Source organism: Telmatherina bonti, assembly GCF_933228915.1.
Source record: "Telmatherina bonti genome assembly, chromosome: 8".
Lineage (NCBI taxonomy): Eukaryota > Metazoa > Chordata > Actinopteri > Atheriniformes > Telmatherinidae > Telmatherina > Telmatherina bonti.
The window spans coordinates 25,379,967-25,394,977 of record NC_136626.1 but is presented as its reverse complement, the minus strand read 5'-3'; the positions used below and the strand labels follow the sequence as shown (position 1 = coordinate 25,394,977).

Here is a 15,011-nt window from a genome sequence, read left to right as displayed (position 1 = left end):
TAGCATTTGTTTTCTGTCATCACTGTTTCTGTCTCTTTAATGCACTCAGAGTGCTTAATACCATCCTGCCATATGAGAAATTGGTGGGTCTGACTATGTTGAGTACTGAAAGCAAGTATGGTAATTCTTAACCTAAAAGGATGTTCTGATAATTGTCTCTTTGTAAATGTATCGATATGGATTCTTCGCTCCATATTTAAAGAAACAGACACTGTTATGCTATAGCCAAGGTGAAAATCTTTCAATCAGTGATGAATTCTTTCTTGCCTTTATTAAGAAACCAGCTTGAAATAAAAACAAACAACTTGTCAGCTGTTGTGGAAAATCAATTCATGAAATCTAATGTATGTTTGTATGTATGTATGTTTTCATTTATTTGTTCTTTGATTTTTTTTTCTTATTTCAATTTTACATTATTACATTTATATGGTTTCTTTTTTCAGGATTCATTTTCAGAGAATTGGAAGATTTAAGATTTGGGTTTTGCTTGGCATCACACTGGGTTTGAAATTAAACAATTGAGATGTAACTAAGTTGCAGCCTTTCAGGGGTAGAAAAACAAATCATATAAAGCATTTTGGAATTGCCACTATTTTTATGTCAAATTTTCTCACTTCAAACTTTTCTAAGTTGTATGGACACAGAGTCCCCACTTCACATGTACCCCCCCCCCCCCCCCCCCCCTCTATTGACAACTATTGTATGTGGACTAAAGATGTTTACAGATCTCCTGTATGCCATCTTAGGTAGTTCCTCTTATTAAACTACACATTTCTTCCATTGTTTGGAGATTGGATTCTTTTTTCTTCCTCCTCTTTGTCTTTCCTTGGTCATTGGTTATAAATCTTATGATCTCCCATCTAAGGAGATTTGTTTTCACTTTATCTTTCTGTGTAGTGAAGTTCTGATTCTTTGCTCACTCAGATGTAGCTTTGTATTTGGATAAGTCAACCTTTCCAATGGTTTCTGTGATTTTAGTTTGGTGACATTTATTGTAAATTTAAAGTTTTACGGAATATACTGTGGTTTAAAGATCTATTCAAAGATGTCATTCATCTTGAAGTTTTAAGTTTATTTAGACTAGTTTTTTTTAACATTCACTCATTCATCATACTATTTAGTCCCGTTCAGGGTCGCAGGGAAGCTGTGGCCTATACTGCCAGCGTACACACACGTCACCAGTTTATCAAAGAGCCAACACAGAGACTAACAACCAATGAACCAATGAACCTAACTTGTAACATCTCTGCATGGTGGGAGGAATCGTACCCAGAAAGAGCCCATGTATACACGAGGAGTACATGCGAACTCTGCACAGTAAAGGCCTGCTGTTTGAACCTCCCCCCAGCTGAGACTTGAACCAGTGACCTTTTTGTAAGCTACTTGTACATGAATATTCAATGTATTGCACAAACATATGTAAATATGGAGCTAAATAAAGAACTCTTGCACCCATACAGTAACAAGCAGATCATGGTAAAACATTCATGTTGCTCCAGTAACAAAGCAATCTGAACAAAAGACAAATGGGACATTATGTTTCTAACTTGAATCTTTTCAGTACATTATTTTCTAAATGATTTTTAAAATTTTGTTTTTCATTATACGTTATTTAAGCTCATTGTTCAAGTTAATAAATTAATCAATAAAACTTTATTCTTTCTGGTTTTTGTTTAAACATATGTAATCCTCGTAAACCATGTCTACTTTCCCTCATCGAAAACCAGCCTTGAATGCTGTGTGGTACCTTCGACAGTATCCAGGTTCTGCTGCAAGTTCTGCCCACAACAAAATAAATTCAGCTAATAAAATGGTTTTCTTTTCTTTTTATTTTTGTTAATTCATATATATCATTCATGCATAAAATAAACAGAAATGACCCAGAAATGACTCTCTTAAGCTCACTGAAATGTTTGCTGTAGGAGTGTTTCTTCCTTGGAGGACCCTACAGATAATGTTCTGAATATTAGATTTTGTTTCATGTAATTGACCATATTTTTTCTATTTTTTTAAGTAACTGCATATGCCGTTATTTGCTATTCCTCTGAATTTGAATGTTTGCAATTTTATGAAGGAATTAGTGTATACATATAAATAGAATTTGAGAGTATAACATAGGGTGGAAATCACAATATGGGTGAAATGAGCTACCTGGTGGAGGTTTGATCTCTTCGAGTGCTTTTCTAGTGTTTGCAAATTTATTCTTATTTGGAAAACACTGTATATTTGAAATTGATTGCAGATGTGTGTGAAAGTTTTTGCAATAATTCTAACATGTTTTTAAAGACATACACAGTCCATTTCAGTCTTTTGAGATCTTTATCCTTTTTTCCAACAATGTTAATTATCTTGTTTTTTACCTGTTTTCATTGGGAATATAGTTTCTGTAAAATACATAATTTTGCTTTTCATGTGCTATATAACCATGTCAATATCAATTTACACACTAAACAGGTGAAACAAATGTGAGTTTAAACAGATGTTTAACATCTGTTAAACACAACTGATCATAAACCCAAATGTCTACAAGGAAGACACACCGGTGACCCAATTAGTTACTGTGCTGACTCTTCTTGTTAAAAAAAATGACCAGGGTCTGGATGACTTGGAAAAAGATTAACAAGTTCTATTCGAATAAGACAATTGAATAAACAGGTAAATAAAAGAAGAACAAAGTAGTTGAGGGTTGCAACTGGAGAAGCTGTTCAGAAGATTGTATCTGCAGAGTTCTGGAGGGGTTCTGACTACAAGGTCAGAGTTCTTTTAAACCAGACTTTTTGTAAAGACTTACTGGGAAGAATATAGAAAGTATTGTTGGGATAACTTAAGATATAGTCATTCATCATTGTCCATATCCTGTACAGATCCTTTCCTGGGGTCATGTCAGGTTGCCCCAGAGGAGCATAGTTGAGTTTTAAGTTCAGATAGCACAAACAGAGCTCACACGTCGGCGTGGAACACATGAATAATAAAGCTGAGCATGTTATAAGAGAGATGATAAACAGTAAAGCTTCCTATTCACTCTCATGCTTGAAAACTAAGTTTCCAATTTGACCTTTTCCACTTTGCTCTCACTTTTTACAATATTTTCACTCACAAATGTTTTAAGTTATGAGATAAAAACTCAGAGCTAGGGATCTCATTATTGATTAAGTTTACAAGCTGCAAAAGCGCAGTTTTCATCATGTAATGCAGAAAGCCCACGGATGTGTATTCAATCGATTTATAGAGATGGATATGATTTCACACATTTGTTATAAAGTCAGATTTGGCTCATGAAAATAGTATAATATATCATGATCATAAATAATTTTGTCAGGAAACAGCAGTCAGTATCAGAGTCAAATGGCAAAATGACAGTTGTAAAAAAATAATAATACTGACGAATACTGACTTTAGTGTCAATCGGACAAGGAAATAAATTGTATTTCACAAATAAAACCATCACGTTAAACTAGACCATGTTTCAAAATAAAAAAAGCAAATCAAAACAAGTAATTAAAGTAGTCAATATTTAGATAGCTATTGTTGTCATTATTTATTCATTTCACTGTCATAGCTGGCCATAGTGTCATTTACATCTCTTGCAATGATCATGTGGCATAAATACCCTCTGGGAAGGAACGCAGGTCAGTATATCCTCAGAGAGAAGCAAAGTTAGGCCATCAGCCAGAAAATCCAGTCTCAGGGAAGAATGATTCTCTATGTGGCAGCTTGTTCCTTCAGCTTGATCCCTTTCGATCAAATATCACAGAACTTTATCACTAATTATCAGTTATACAGACAATACATAACTTTGTGTCTTTGTCACCAGACAACTTCAGTCCAATAGGCTTATTTGTGTTTGTACCAAATAATTCCCAGTTTCTACAAAACTGGGATTATTCTGTTTGGCAGCAAAGAGAAGAGGGTCAGCATTGGTAAACACCTGGAGACTTGGGCTCTTAAAATCACCAACCAGGTTTGCGACTTTGGAGTACTGATAGGCTCATATCTGACTTCCAACATCAGCCACATCAAAACTGTTGCCTTGACAGCTTTAACTCAGAAACATCAATAGAATTCAAATTTAAGTCTCACAGAAAGACCAGTAGAAAGTCATCAATGCATTCGTATCCAGTAGGCTGTACCACTGTAATGCACTCCCTAAAAGTAGCATTAAACATCTGCAGCTCATCCAGAACACTGCTGCTAGAGCTTTAACAAGGACTATAAGACAAGGACACATCACTTATTTTTTCATTTTTAGTAACAGTGTCATGGTACATGGTATATGTAATAAATATGCACAGAAAACTGCAAAAGTGCAAACGCTTCTGCACATAAAACTAGTCAATGATCTCCTCTATAGGAGGCTTCCCAGCAGTGGAGGAGAGAAGAGGTTGGAACATGGAGAAGAGATAAGACTGTCTTGAGGAGGAGACATGTTTGGGCACCACAGGAGGGACTGTGTTGAGTGTAATCATTTAGTTGATTGCTTAAGTCTCAAATATGCAAGAAGGGGGATATTTGATCACTTTTTTTTCCATTTTATTGTATAGATGCATATAGTGCATACCACGAGCAACAAAATCTGTAAATAAATAGATCCATATTGTGATTATTTGAGATGAATCTACAGAGTATTAGAAATCACTTAGGTTTATTTAATATTAAAGTGTTTCTTTTCTGGTTATTATGAATACAGGTTACAAATATGTAATATTAGATAAGAAGCCACTACAAGAAGAAATCTTATCACTTTTGAAGGCAGCAGGGTTCTTGTAAGATAGAAGAAAGATTAAAATCCCATTTTTCATGAATCTAAGCCATCTGTTTGTGGATGCAAGTGGGACTTTTGGCCCAGCTTCTTGTGTCTATGATTGCTGATCAGTTTTGGTGTGACGGCAAACAACAGTGGAAGCTCATGTACTGGTTCTGCAAGTAACATTTTTTTCCCTCGCTCTAATTAAAGTTAAAGGTTAAAATTCTATTTAACAGATAGACGCATCATCCAGTCAATACTTGTTTAATTAGTGCTACATGCGCATAGTAGTCAGAGAGATTCTATTTTAATTTTGGCTTTATGGAAGCATTTATCCAGGTAATTTTGAGTCCCTGTACACTGATAGTATGTCAAACACTCCAAGAAACTTACTGACTGTAAGAAGAGTTTTGCAAAAATGATTGAAACATTTTTTTTTTACTTTCAGCTGCCTTTTAAAAACACATTACAAATAAGGAATCCACTGCTGAATTTTAAAACTAAAAGAATACTTTACATAAAAAATTATTATATTTAACATTTTTTCAAAGATATCTGTAAACACATCATTGTGCAGAAAAACTGTTTATGCAACAGTCAGGGCAGTTCCTACAGACACAGACTGATTCAACCCGGCATTTCTGTTTTTGTCATCAGACGCTGTCTAAAAATGCTGTCTGGTGCAGGTGAAAAACATTTCTACAGTATCCAGCTCTGCTCATCTGCTCTTCTTCTCAGGACACTGGATTTTATAGCCAACCCTGTAGGCTTGCAGGTACACACGTGCCTGGTTTATTCTGGAAACACACCGCAAAAAGCATTTTTTAAAAGCTTTTATAAGTAGTTTGTTTAATTTGTGTAAGACACGTAGAGGAAAATTGTTAGAAGTCCGGTCACTTGGCAGCCACATAATTTTATAAAGTATGTGGTATTGGATAATATAACAGGAAAACAAATTACCTGTATTTATTGCAAAGCTGAATTCCTAGGGGTCCACAGCGATCGACATAACTCTCTCTGATTGCCTTCCTCACTGCCCGAGCCATACTGACCACAGTGGTGACCACTGGGCACGTCCTAAGACACAAACACGGGAAGGTGCATTCATTTAATGCCATAAAAATAATCTAGGTGCATTTTTAAAAAAAGATCCATCTAACAAGATTTGGTTTTCCTCCTCAATAATATTTCAGAACATGTATTTATATCATCAAATGAAGGGATTTTTCATAAGAAAGAAAATAAATGATAGTCCTAAGAGGGTACTGACAGCATTTCACAGAGAAGACTTTGTCATCTCTGATTCTGCTGGCTGGTGTAAAATGGACTTACAGCCTCTCACAGCGCAGACCTGCAGTGCCCTCTGGACAGGTACATGTATTGTGTGGGCTGCATGTGGCTCCGTGTTGGCATGGTGGGACACAGGGTGTGGTTACCGCTACAGACAGGAAGGCAATCAATATAATGTCAAGGGAAAAATCCTTTATCAACATTAATGTGCTTATTATCTGGCACTCAGGAATTAACCTGTTTCACAGAAACTGCCAGTAAATCCTTTGGTGCAGCGACACCTATTCAGCCCCACACACACACCACCGTTATTACACGGCTTGTGACACTTGACAGGCTCTGATGGAGAGAGAAATGGAAAGAGGAAGGTTGTCTGTAGAAAGTCATTCAACAAAGCTCTTGTCTACAGCTATCACTGAGAGTCAGTGACCAGAAAAAAGATTTAACAAATAGCAGGGCAATTACAAGTGGCCCGTGCACTGGATTGTGTTTGCTTTGTGGGTTACAGTCCCTCAGGCAGGAAGACCTGTACTTTGAGTTTCCCTGCTTAACTGAGCTACTGCTTTGTATAGACTGTTCTAGTTTCCCCTCTGACTTAAAAGATGCACTTTTATTAGTGTTCATCATACATTAACATGATTGCCAACATTTATTACGCAGCCTTTTCTTTTGTTTTTGTATCAATAAGAGTTCAAATGGGTCACTTTCCTTTCATAGGATTTTTTTATAACCACATGTCTTTAAGAAACTTGTAGAGTTTGCATCAGTTTTCTGTTTTTTAACAATGGATTGATACTGATTTAACTTTAAAGTGTTATCTCACCTATTTGGCAGCGAGGGCCTTGCCATCCTCCGACACATATGCATTTATTGACATCCACACATCTACCCCCATTTTCGCAGGATGGAGTGCACAGGGCTACAAAACACACAAAACCACATCAAATCAAACTAAAGCTTGGTTTACACTGGTAGCGTCTAGTCTAGTCCTCAAAGTACCTTGATGCTGTACTGTTTTTCCCTAATGGTAAAGCTCATTTTTAACCAGTCAGGGCTAGTACCCATAGAAGTATGTGGATGGCAGTGGTCAAAAGTGCCAAATGTGTTGGTATTCTGTTACTTACGCAGAAGGCACTGAGGGCCAGTGTAGTCAGAGGGACACTGGCAGGTGTCAGGGCCCACACAGCGGCCACCATTAGCACAAGGCAACTCACACATGGCTCAAAGAGAGACAGGAACAGAACATGAAGGAATGACAAAATTAAATACTCATCAGTACCTATTTAATATCTAAATTCAGCTTAAATGCATAGTCAAACAATCAGTCACAACTTTTTTCATGAAGAGCTTTCACATACCAAGATACATAAATAAAAGAAGGCCCCTGAGCTCATGCAGAGTATGAGCACAAGTATGTGAGAACAACTAGAGCATGTTCACAGCATCTTTTTTACACCAGTCTGCTATATTTATTTAACCCACACCTTTTGTGATTTTAGACATATTTGGCAATAAATACTTGGAATTAAACTTCAGAGGCATGTACCTGTGTGACAGCCTGCTCCCATCCAACCAGTAGGACATAAACACTCGTTCCAACGCATACAGGTACCTCCGTGAGCACAAGGTGGAGAGCACATAGCTGAAACATGACACACACTTAATAAAACTATTCTCGCAGTGCTATTAATTTGTGGATGTAAACTACTAACACTTCTTCCAGCCACCAGATATTAAAAGTCACTTTTTTCTTTTGAAAAAAATCAGCATATACAAAAAGTACAACAAAAAATATACAAAAATAACATCTCTGTAAAGAAAAACACAAGAATATTAAGCTCCCAGGATTGCTACATAGTAGTAAGTGGCTAATGCTAACAGAGAGCAGAGAGAGTAACAAATCCAGTAGGTCACAGTCTAAAGCAGCTTGCGCTAGACAAATTTAATGAATGAATTATTAATTAACTAATAAATATAGCTGGAAGGAATTAAAAAAAAACAAAAAAACAAAAAACACTCAGATTTCACTGCACCCTACACAAAGGTGATGAAGAATACTTCCACAACATTTTTGTTTTGCAGTTTAAACACACACTCAACACGAAATGTAACTAATTCAATTGTTCTCCGTAAATACTATGTCATCTAAAGCAGTACTATGTACCTGAGCAGCCCACGCCAGGATATCCTGGAGGACAGTCACAGCTGTTTGGTGCCACACACACTCCGTAGTTCTGACAAGGGGGATCACACACAGCTGAGGAGGCAGAGATGCTCATTGACATCAGTTTTTTTAAGTACTTCTGAAAGATACTTTGACTAAAAAAAATAATAGTTAATGAGAAGAAGCTTGATTACAATATAAATTGTGTGATGTCTAACTCACGCGAGCATTTGGTGGGGTCATCTGTTCGCACTTCATATCCCTCCCTGCAGGTGCAGTTATACCCACCAGGATAGTTCAAACAGAGCTGCTCACAGCCTCCATTTGTAAAGTCTCCACACTCGTTCACATCTTGTGACAAAAAAATGAGTAGTGTATAAGTTTGTGGGGGACTTTGTTACTAACTTGTAAGTGTGTAATAACAGAAAGCATGGCCACACCTGAATGATTCAGAGTAAATGACAAGCAATCACAATTCTGCACTTCTCATCTTCCCAGCTGATATAATTTCTTTTATGAGCACTTTCAGACAAGGAAGCACAAAACGGTTATGTCTGTGTCCAGCTTTTTTTTTTTTTTTTTTTTAATTTATTTTATTTATTTATTTTTTTTATCTCAAAGCCAAGGCAATAAGGATTTACAAAATGGTATTCAGATGAGGCTTTGAACAGATGGTCAATTTCTAGAGGACTGAATAACTTTTCTGATATTTTATGTGATTTAAATCAAATGACACAACAGGCTTTTTTTTAAAGTGACCAAATAAAATAACATTTGGGGACCTATTAAAGAATCAAAGCTGAAGAGACACAATAATATAAAAATAAACCAAAACTTTGTAGCTGCACAAGAATAAATAAAGAACACATCATCAACTATGGCGTGCAGTGGCAGTGTGAAGAATGGAAGTGAAGTCTCACCCACGCAGCTTCTCATGTCTTCCCCCAGCTTCCAACCTGCTTGACAGCTACATTGGACTTGGCCCTCAGCCCTCACGCTACATACATGGTCGCAACCACCATTTCTCCATTTACAAGATGTAACATCTGTTCGAGCAAAGAAAAAATGACAGAATATTTACAGTTTTTGAGAGAAAGATATTCTATATGTCTCACAGGGAAATCCATTTAGCTCAAATCAGAGACATACTAAACAGAAACTAATAAAGACAAAGACTACAGTACAAAATAAGCCCTAGAAAACTGTCACAGTAAAAGAGACATTTTAAAATTAAAAGAACAACATGAACTCTGCGGGAGTTTATTGTTGAGCTTAAGACGGTGATGTGTAACACTGTAGAAGCAAATCTTGCATGATTTATCAACGAAAATATGATGAGACTATACATTTTTTCACACAGAAAATAAAATAATAACTTATGCCAGCGCTGTGTTTAGTAACGCACTGCTGCAGGTGAGGTCATCTGTGTCTAACAACAGGGGAGGTGGGCAGTGACAAGTGTATCCTCCTGGAGAGTTGGTGCAGGTGTGAGAGCAGCCGCCATTCTGGAGTTTGCATTCATCAACGTCTATGTGCGTAAACACACACATACAGAGAAAGACAGAGGAACATCGTCAGCTTCTTTTACAGACTCTTGTATGTCTTGCAAATCCCACACTCTTAACAGAGTCTGTCTTTCTCACCTCATTGATCTTTTGAAATATGTTCCCCTAGAACAGCCATGTATGTCCAGGCAGAAAATCATTCTCACACACAAATACAAAAAAGACATGCACACAAAATAACAGAGATAATATATTCATGGCTAGTTTTGCCTCTGATGCATGCTGGTAAATTGCTGACACTTAGTCTGTTTAAATGACTGAAAATGAGTGTGCAAACCGAAGTAATAAGTGAATGAGCGCCTGTGAGTGACTGACCCACGCAGGTGTGGCCATCAATGTGCAGCTGGAAGCCTGGTCTGCAGGAGCACTGGAAAGAGCCCAGAGTGTTGACGCAAATGTGCTCACAGGTCCCATTTAGAGCCAAACACTCATTCACATCTGTGAGATCAGAGACATTTAGATAACTCGTTCACCACAACATAGCAATGTAAGAGCTCATTTAGTTTCTAGTTAAACACAATTTGCAATTCAATCTGAAACAAGTTTAAACCAAACTTAGGCAAACTGAGTGAAACTTGTATGAATAAAAGCTGGCAGTGGCTTCGAGAATAATGCACAGGTCCGAGACAGGATTGCTATCTTTTCTGCCTAATGCGGATGTGCTATTTGTGTGTTATAACAGTTTATTTTGTAAGAAGTTAAAATCTTTATCATGGTGCAATGGTAATTTAAATAGATTACAGTATTTTTACTGCACAGAAACACTTTAAACTACAACACTACTTTCATTAAAAACAGTTAAACAATCAATGACTTTAAACTAAGCATAGGGAGCTTTTCCTTAAAACTTTAAGCCTAACTAGCGTTCGACAAAAACATTTTTCACTGGCTATTAATTTACATACAGGAATGAAGCCAACATGTGGAATTTAGAAAGTGGCTGAGCTTAGAGGTGTTACAGTGGAACACATCAGTGCATGATAATTGCCTTATTTTTCAAAAGCAAAAGCTTATGCTACTGGCATAACTTAATGAAGGACGCCTCAAAGGGATAGTCTGACCATGATGCAGAAGATGAGAAACGACAGCATGAACATCCAGCAGCAATAGAAAATTACAACAAGATACATGTTCGGTTATTACCTACTTACTGTGTGAACTCAGAGTGAATTAAGTCTTAAAGCACAAGCTTCATATATAAATGTGTGTAAATGGAGCAAGTCACTGTTAATAGAACTGTAGCCTAAACAATTTTTGAATAGTATTTCCTTGTACCATATGTTATTTTTAAGACAGCATTCAGTGAAGGCCAATAAGAAGTTTGTTCTGGTAAGAATGTGTACACATATTTACAAAAGTGAATGTAGTTTGACATAATGGACAAGCTGCTCCTGTAGCTAGTGAATGTACAAATAAATAAAACATTTGTCTGATGCTTGCGTTTTCTTGGTTTAAAAGGATTTCTTTGACATGAGTTTATGTTGTTATTCAAATTGCTGCTCATGTTTAATACAAACCTCCATTATAATAACATGAGATTTACTGTTCATGACAAAATGAAGTCATGAATTGTTTTACCTACTGAAGTCAATACTGAACATAAAATAAGCAAATTTTTGTTATTCGTACAAATGCATGAACGTCCTTCTCTCGTCTTGTGTTGTACCTGTGCAGTTGTGTCCACCCTGGTCCAGCTGGTAACCTGAGGCACACTGACAGCTGTATCCTCCAGGCTCGTTGGTGCAGTTGTGTTCACAGTGGCCATTGTAAACAAGGCACTCATCGATGTCTGTAAACAAGGACAACCTTGAAGGACTGATGGGATCATACAATGCTGGCAAATGGTGAGTAATGTTTGCATGACACATGTTGCTGGAGGAAAACAAACACAAGACCTCTTACCCACCAAAACATGAGTGACCGTCTCCATTAAAGCCCTGGTAACACTGGCAAAAATATGAGCCGATGATGTTGCCACACCGAGCATTGGTGTCACACCTGTGAACACCTGATGCACACTCATTCTCATCTGCAAAGAGAGGCTGTTTTTTTTTTTTTTGTAAAGCTGCATCTAAAATTTGCTTCATTTCTATTCTGTAAACATTCTAGTTTTAATGGGAGGCATAACAGCGAGCATTAAAACACACGCACACAAGGAAGCTGACCCCGTCGAAACAGAGTTTTCCAGGGAGAGACGTCAGCACTAATTACCTACCTTCACAGTGTGTGCCGTTTCCCCGGTAACCTGGCCAACAAACACACTTGTAGCTCCCAAGCGTGTTCTCACACACACCCTGACCATCACACAACTCAGGACTGTCCAGGCATTCATTTATATCTGGGAAAGAAAAAGAGATTGGTGCGTACAAACACAATATGAATTTTTGTGTCATTTACAGCAGACATCATTTGTAATCAAACATTTAAATACCCAGCAGTTTGTGTAAACAACTCAACTTGTTTAACTGCATGCAGAAGTGTTAAAACAACTCATGAACAGTTCACTAAAACAGTTTGGTTCTTATTACAGGAAAGAAATCTTCCAAAAAAAAAGTCTGAACATTGTAAATGTCATTTAAAACAGAATGAAATGACTTATACAACTAAAACCAATTTCACCAGCTCTCTTTAGCACAGAGGACATGGCATCCATGAATTTCAAATTTAAATTAAGCTCTGTTAAGAGAAAAGGGGGCATTGCTTCCAAGAAATTAAAGATAAGCTTAGAAGAAGGTTAAATGTCTAACTTTAAACATTTGGATTGTACAAAATGCAAAAATCTAGATTAAAAAAAAAAATTATGGTTTATGAGATTTGCCAAACTTTCATTTGGTTTTTATTTAAATATTGCACACCACCTCACATTTTTGGGAGGTGAAAGTTGCAGTTTAAAACCATTCTTTGGCATTAAAAAAAGAAAAAAACAACTCCAACTGATGTCTGGGTGGATATGTATTCTCTAACACTCAAAATTTTGGTTATGGTAACAATATTCGCCTAAATGTTTACACACAAAAAGCAAGCAGCAGTAATAAGCGCAGAATGCACATCATACCTTGACACACGGTGTAATCTGGACACACAGGACCTGCAGAGCAGCAGTGGATAGAGGTGCAGAAGCATCACAGAAAAACAAGCTGGAGATGTCAAAAAGGTAAGCAATACAGCATGTGGAGAAAGATTTTGATGGAACATGAAGGAAAGGGCCTCTTACAGGGCACCAGAAATGGGTACAAGGATACAACAACAACAAAGTTAACAAAGCATGCAAGAAATTAAGCAGCTTATTGTTCTCCTGCAAAGTGGTTTTTACTGCCAACAGAATGTATTACTATCTGTAAAAAAAAAAAAAAAAAGCCTGGAACACCAGCTCCTGAACATCAGCCTTATCCAGATGTGCTGATGCTTAATCAGGGACTTACCAACACAAGCAGGGGCCTCTGCTCTGAAGCCTGGCTGGCACTGGCAAAGAAAACTGCCAGGAGTGTTCACGCACACATTTCCCAGTTCACGGCGACATTGTTCCTCGAAGCTGCACTCATCCACATCTGCACAAGATTAGAATTAACATCTGTAAACAGTTTGGTTTAAACATTTTATGGCTGAATTATAACTATAGAGTACAGTAGACAATATGGAGATCCACTTTCATGTTTTTCTAACCTTTATTCATTTCCATACTCTCACAGGCCAGATGTCAACATCTGTCTTACCTACACAGCTTTGTCCATTTAAAGCCCTCACATATCCCACAGGGCATGAGCATATGAAGGAGCCATCGGTGTTTCTGCATTCAGCCCCATCCTGACAGGCCTGCAGACCAGTTACTGCAGCCAGAGCACACTCATCTATATCTATAAAACCCATAAGGAACATTGTAACCATGATTGATAAGCTTTACATCACTCTGCTTTCAGCATATGTATATGACACAAACACACATATGTATTGGCTGACGGACCCTGGCACTCTTTGGAGCCCATCAAGTAACCACGGAGGCAGCCACATGAGTAAGAGCCAGGGGTATTAGTGCAGCTGGCATGGAGACCACATGGCCCTGGCACCTCTTCTTCACACTCATCAACATCTGTTGAATGGAGAGAGATAATAGGCTATAAGATGATAAAAAGCACAGTGCTAAAATGTTACACATTATTTTATAGACTACAGTCAAGTCATCTAGAAGCATTTTCCTTGAGGGTGGTGCAGCTGCTCCTCCAAATGAACCCCTTCAGTTCTTTACACAAAGTACATATTCTGCTTTCCTCTTGGAGACAGCCCTACTCAAAATCATCTCTTATTCAACTTTTACCTCATGGATCACAGGGAAGAATTATAAGTATAGAGTAATGAAACCGTATTTCCGGTACATTTGTTCATGCTGAAAATTTTAAACTGTTGTAGCTATTAGCAAGCCTTTCAAGTTATGAGGACTTCATAAATGGCACAAACTGAACAAATTAAATTATTACCTCCACCAAGGAGATCATGTTTTTACCAGTGTTGATTTGTTTGTTTGTGTCCAAGATGACTCAAAAAGTTATGGACAGATTTTCATTAAATTTTCAGGAGTTGTTGGAAATGTGAAACGGATTAACTGATCTAATTTTGGTGATGATCAGGATTACTAATTGAATCCAGGAATCTTTTTAAAGGCCTTGGCAGAGGTTTGCGTTTTAAGTGCTTTTCTAGTTTTATTTTTGTTCCAACACCCAAAACATGTCTTTTATCCATTGCGTTGTGCTTTTAAGTGTTCCCATATCCCACCTTTACACTCAGCTTCTCCCTCCAGAGTGAACCCCACTGGGCAGGTACAGTTTTCACCATCCTTCACTGTTCCAGGTGGACAGCCACAGCCTGCGCTGCTCTTCTGTATCATCTGGTTTCCTGGACACCAAGTAGCAGGAGGGGCGCTTGTTGGAACTGTGGATGTCAACAGAGCTGCTAATATTAAAAGAGAAAAAGAGGGCACGGCTCAGGTCAACTGAAGGTAAATTCATGAAATCACCAGAAAAAATTGGAAAACTTACATTCGGTAGTTACGTGGTTCGGTGTGGCTTCACTGATATTTCTGATTGCATTTTCAACCACCTGATTTTAAAAACATAAAACGATTTTAAAACCAATGAACTGATTTTTTTTTTTTTTTTTTTAATTTATTCAATCGCTTAAATAGTTAAATACATGTTCACATATTAGCTACTGGCCTGACTGCTGGTGAGCTCTGTTTCTGCATGTTTCAGGACTT

The 15,011-nt window shown here is 37.4% G+C and overlaps 1 protein-coding gene across 1 annotated transcript; it reads right to left on the bottom strand.

Annotated features, from left to right (window-relative positions):
- Positions 1–5,348: 5,348 nt before the first annotated feature.
- Positions 5,349–13,648, bottom strand: LOC306759911 (uncharacterized protein; the record flags this gene model as incomplete). Its single annotated transcript, XM_079245658.1, has 17 exons — positions 5,349–5,541; positions 5,705–5,821; positions 6,077–6,182; positions 6,272–6,373; positions 6,858–6,953; positions 7,159–7,254; positions 7,581–7,676; positions 8,199–8,291; positions 8,421–8,549; positions 9,119–9,244; positions 9,604–9,726; positions 10,079–10,201; positions 11,430–11,552; positions 11,670–11,792; positions 11,979–12,101; positions 13,186–13,311; positions 13,477–13,648. 17 exons carry the CDS (start codon positions 13,646–13,648, stop codon positions 5,463–5,465), a joined length of 1,953 nt encoding a protein of 650 aa, XP_079101784.1. The 3' UTR covers positions 5,349–5,462.
- Positions 13,649–15,011: the final 1,363 nt, after the last annotated feature.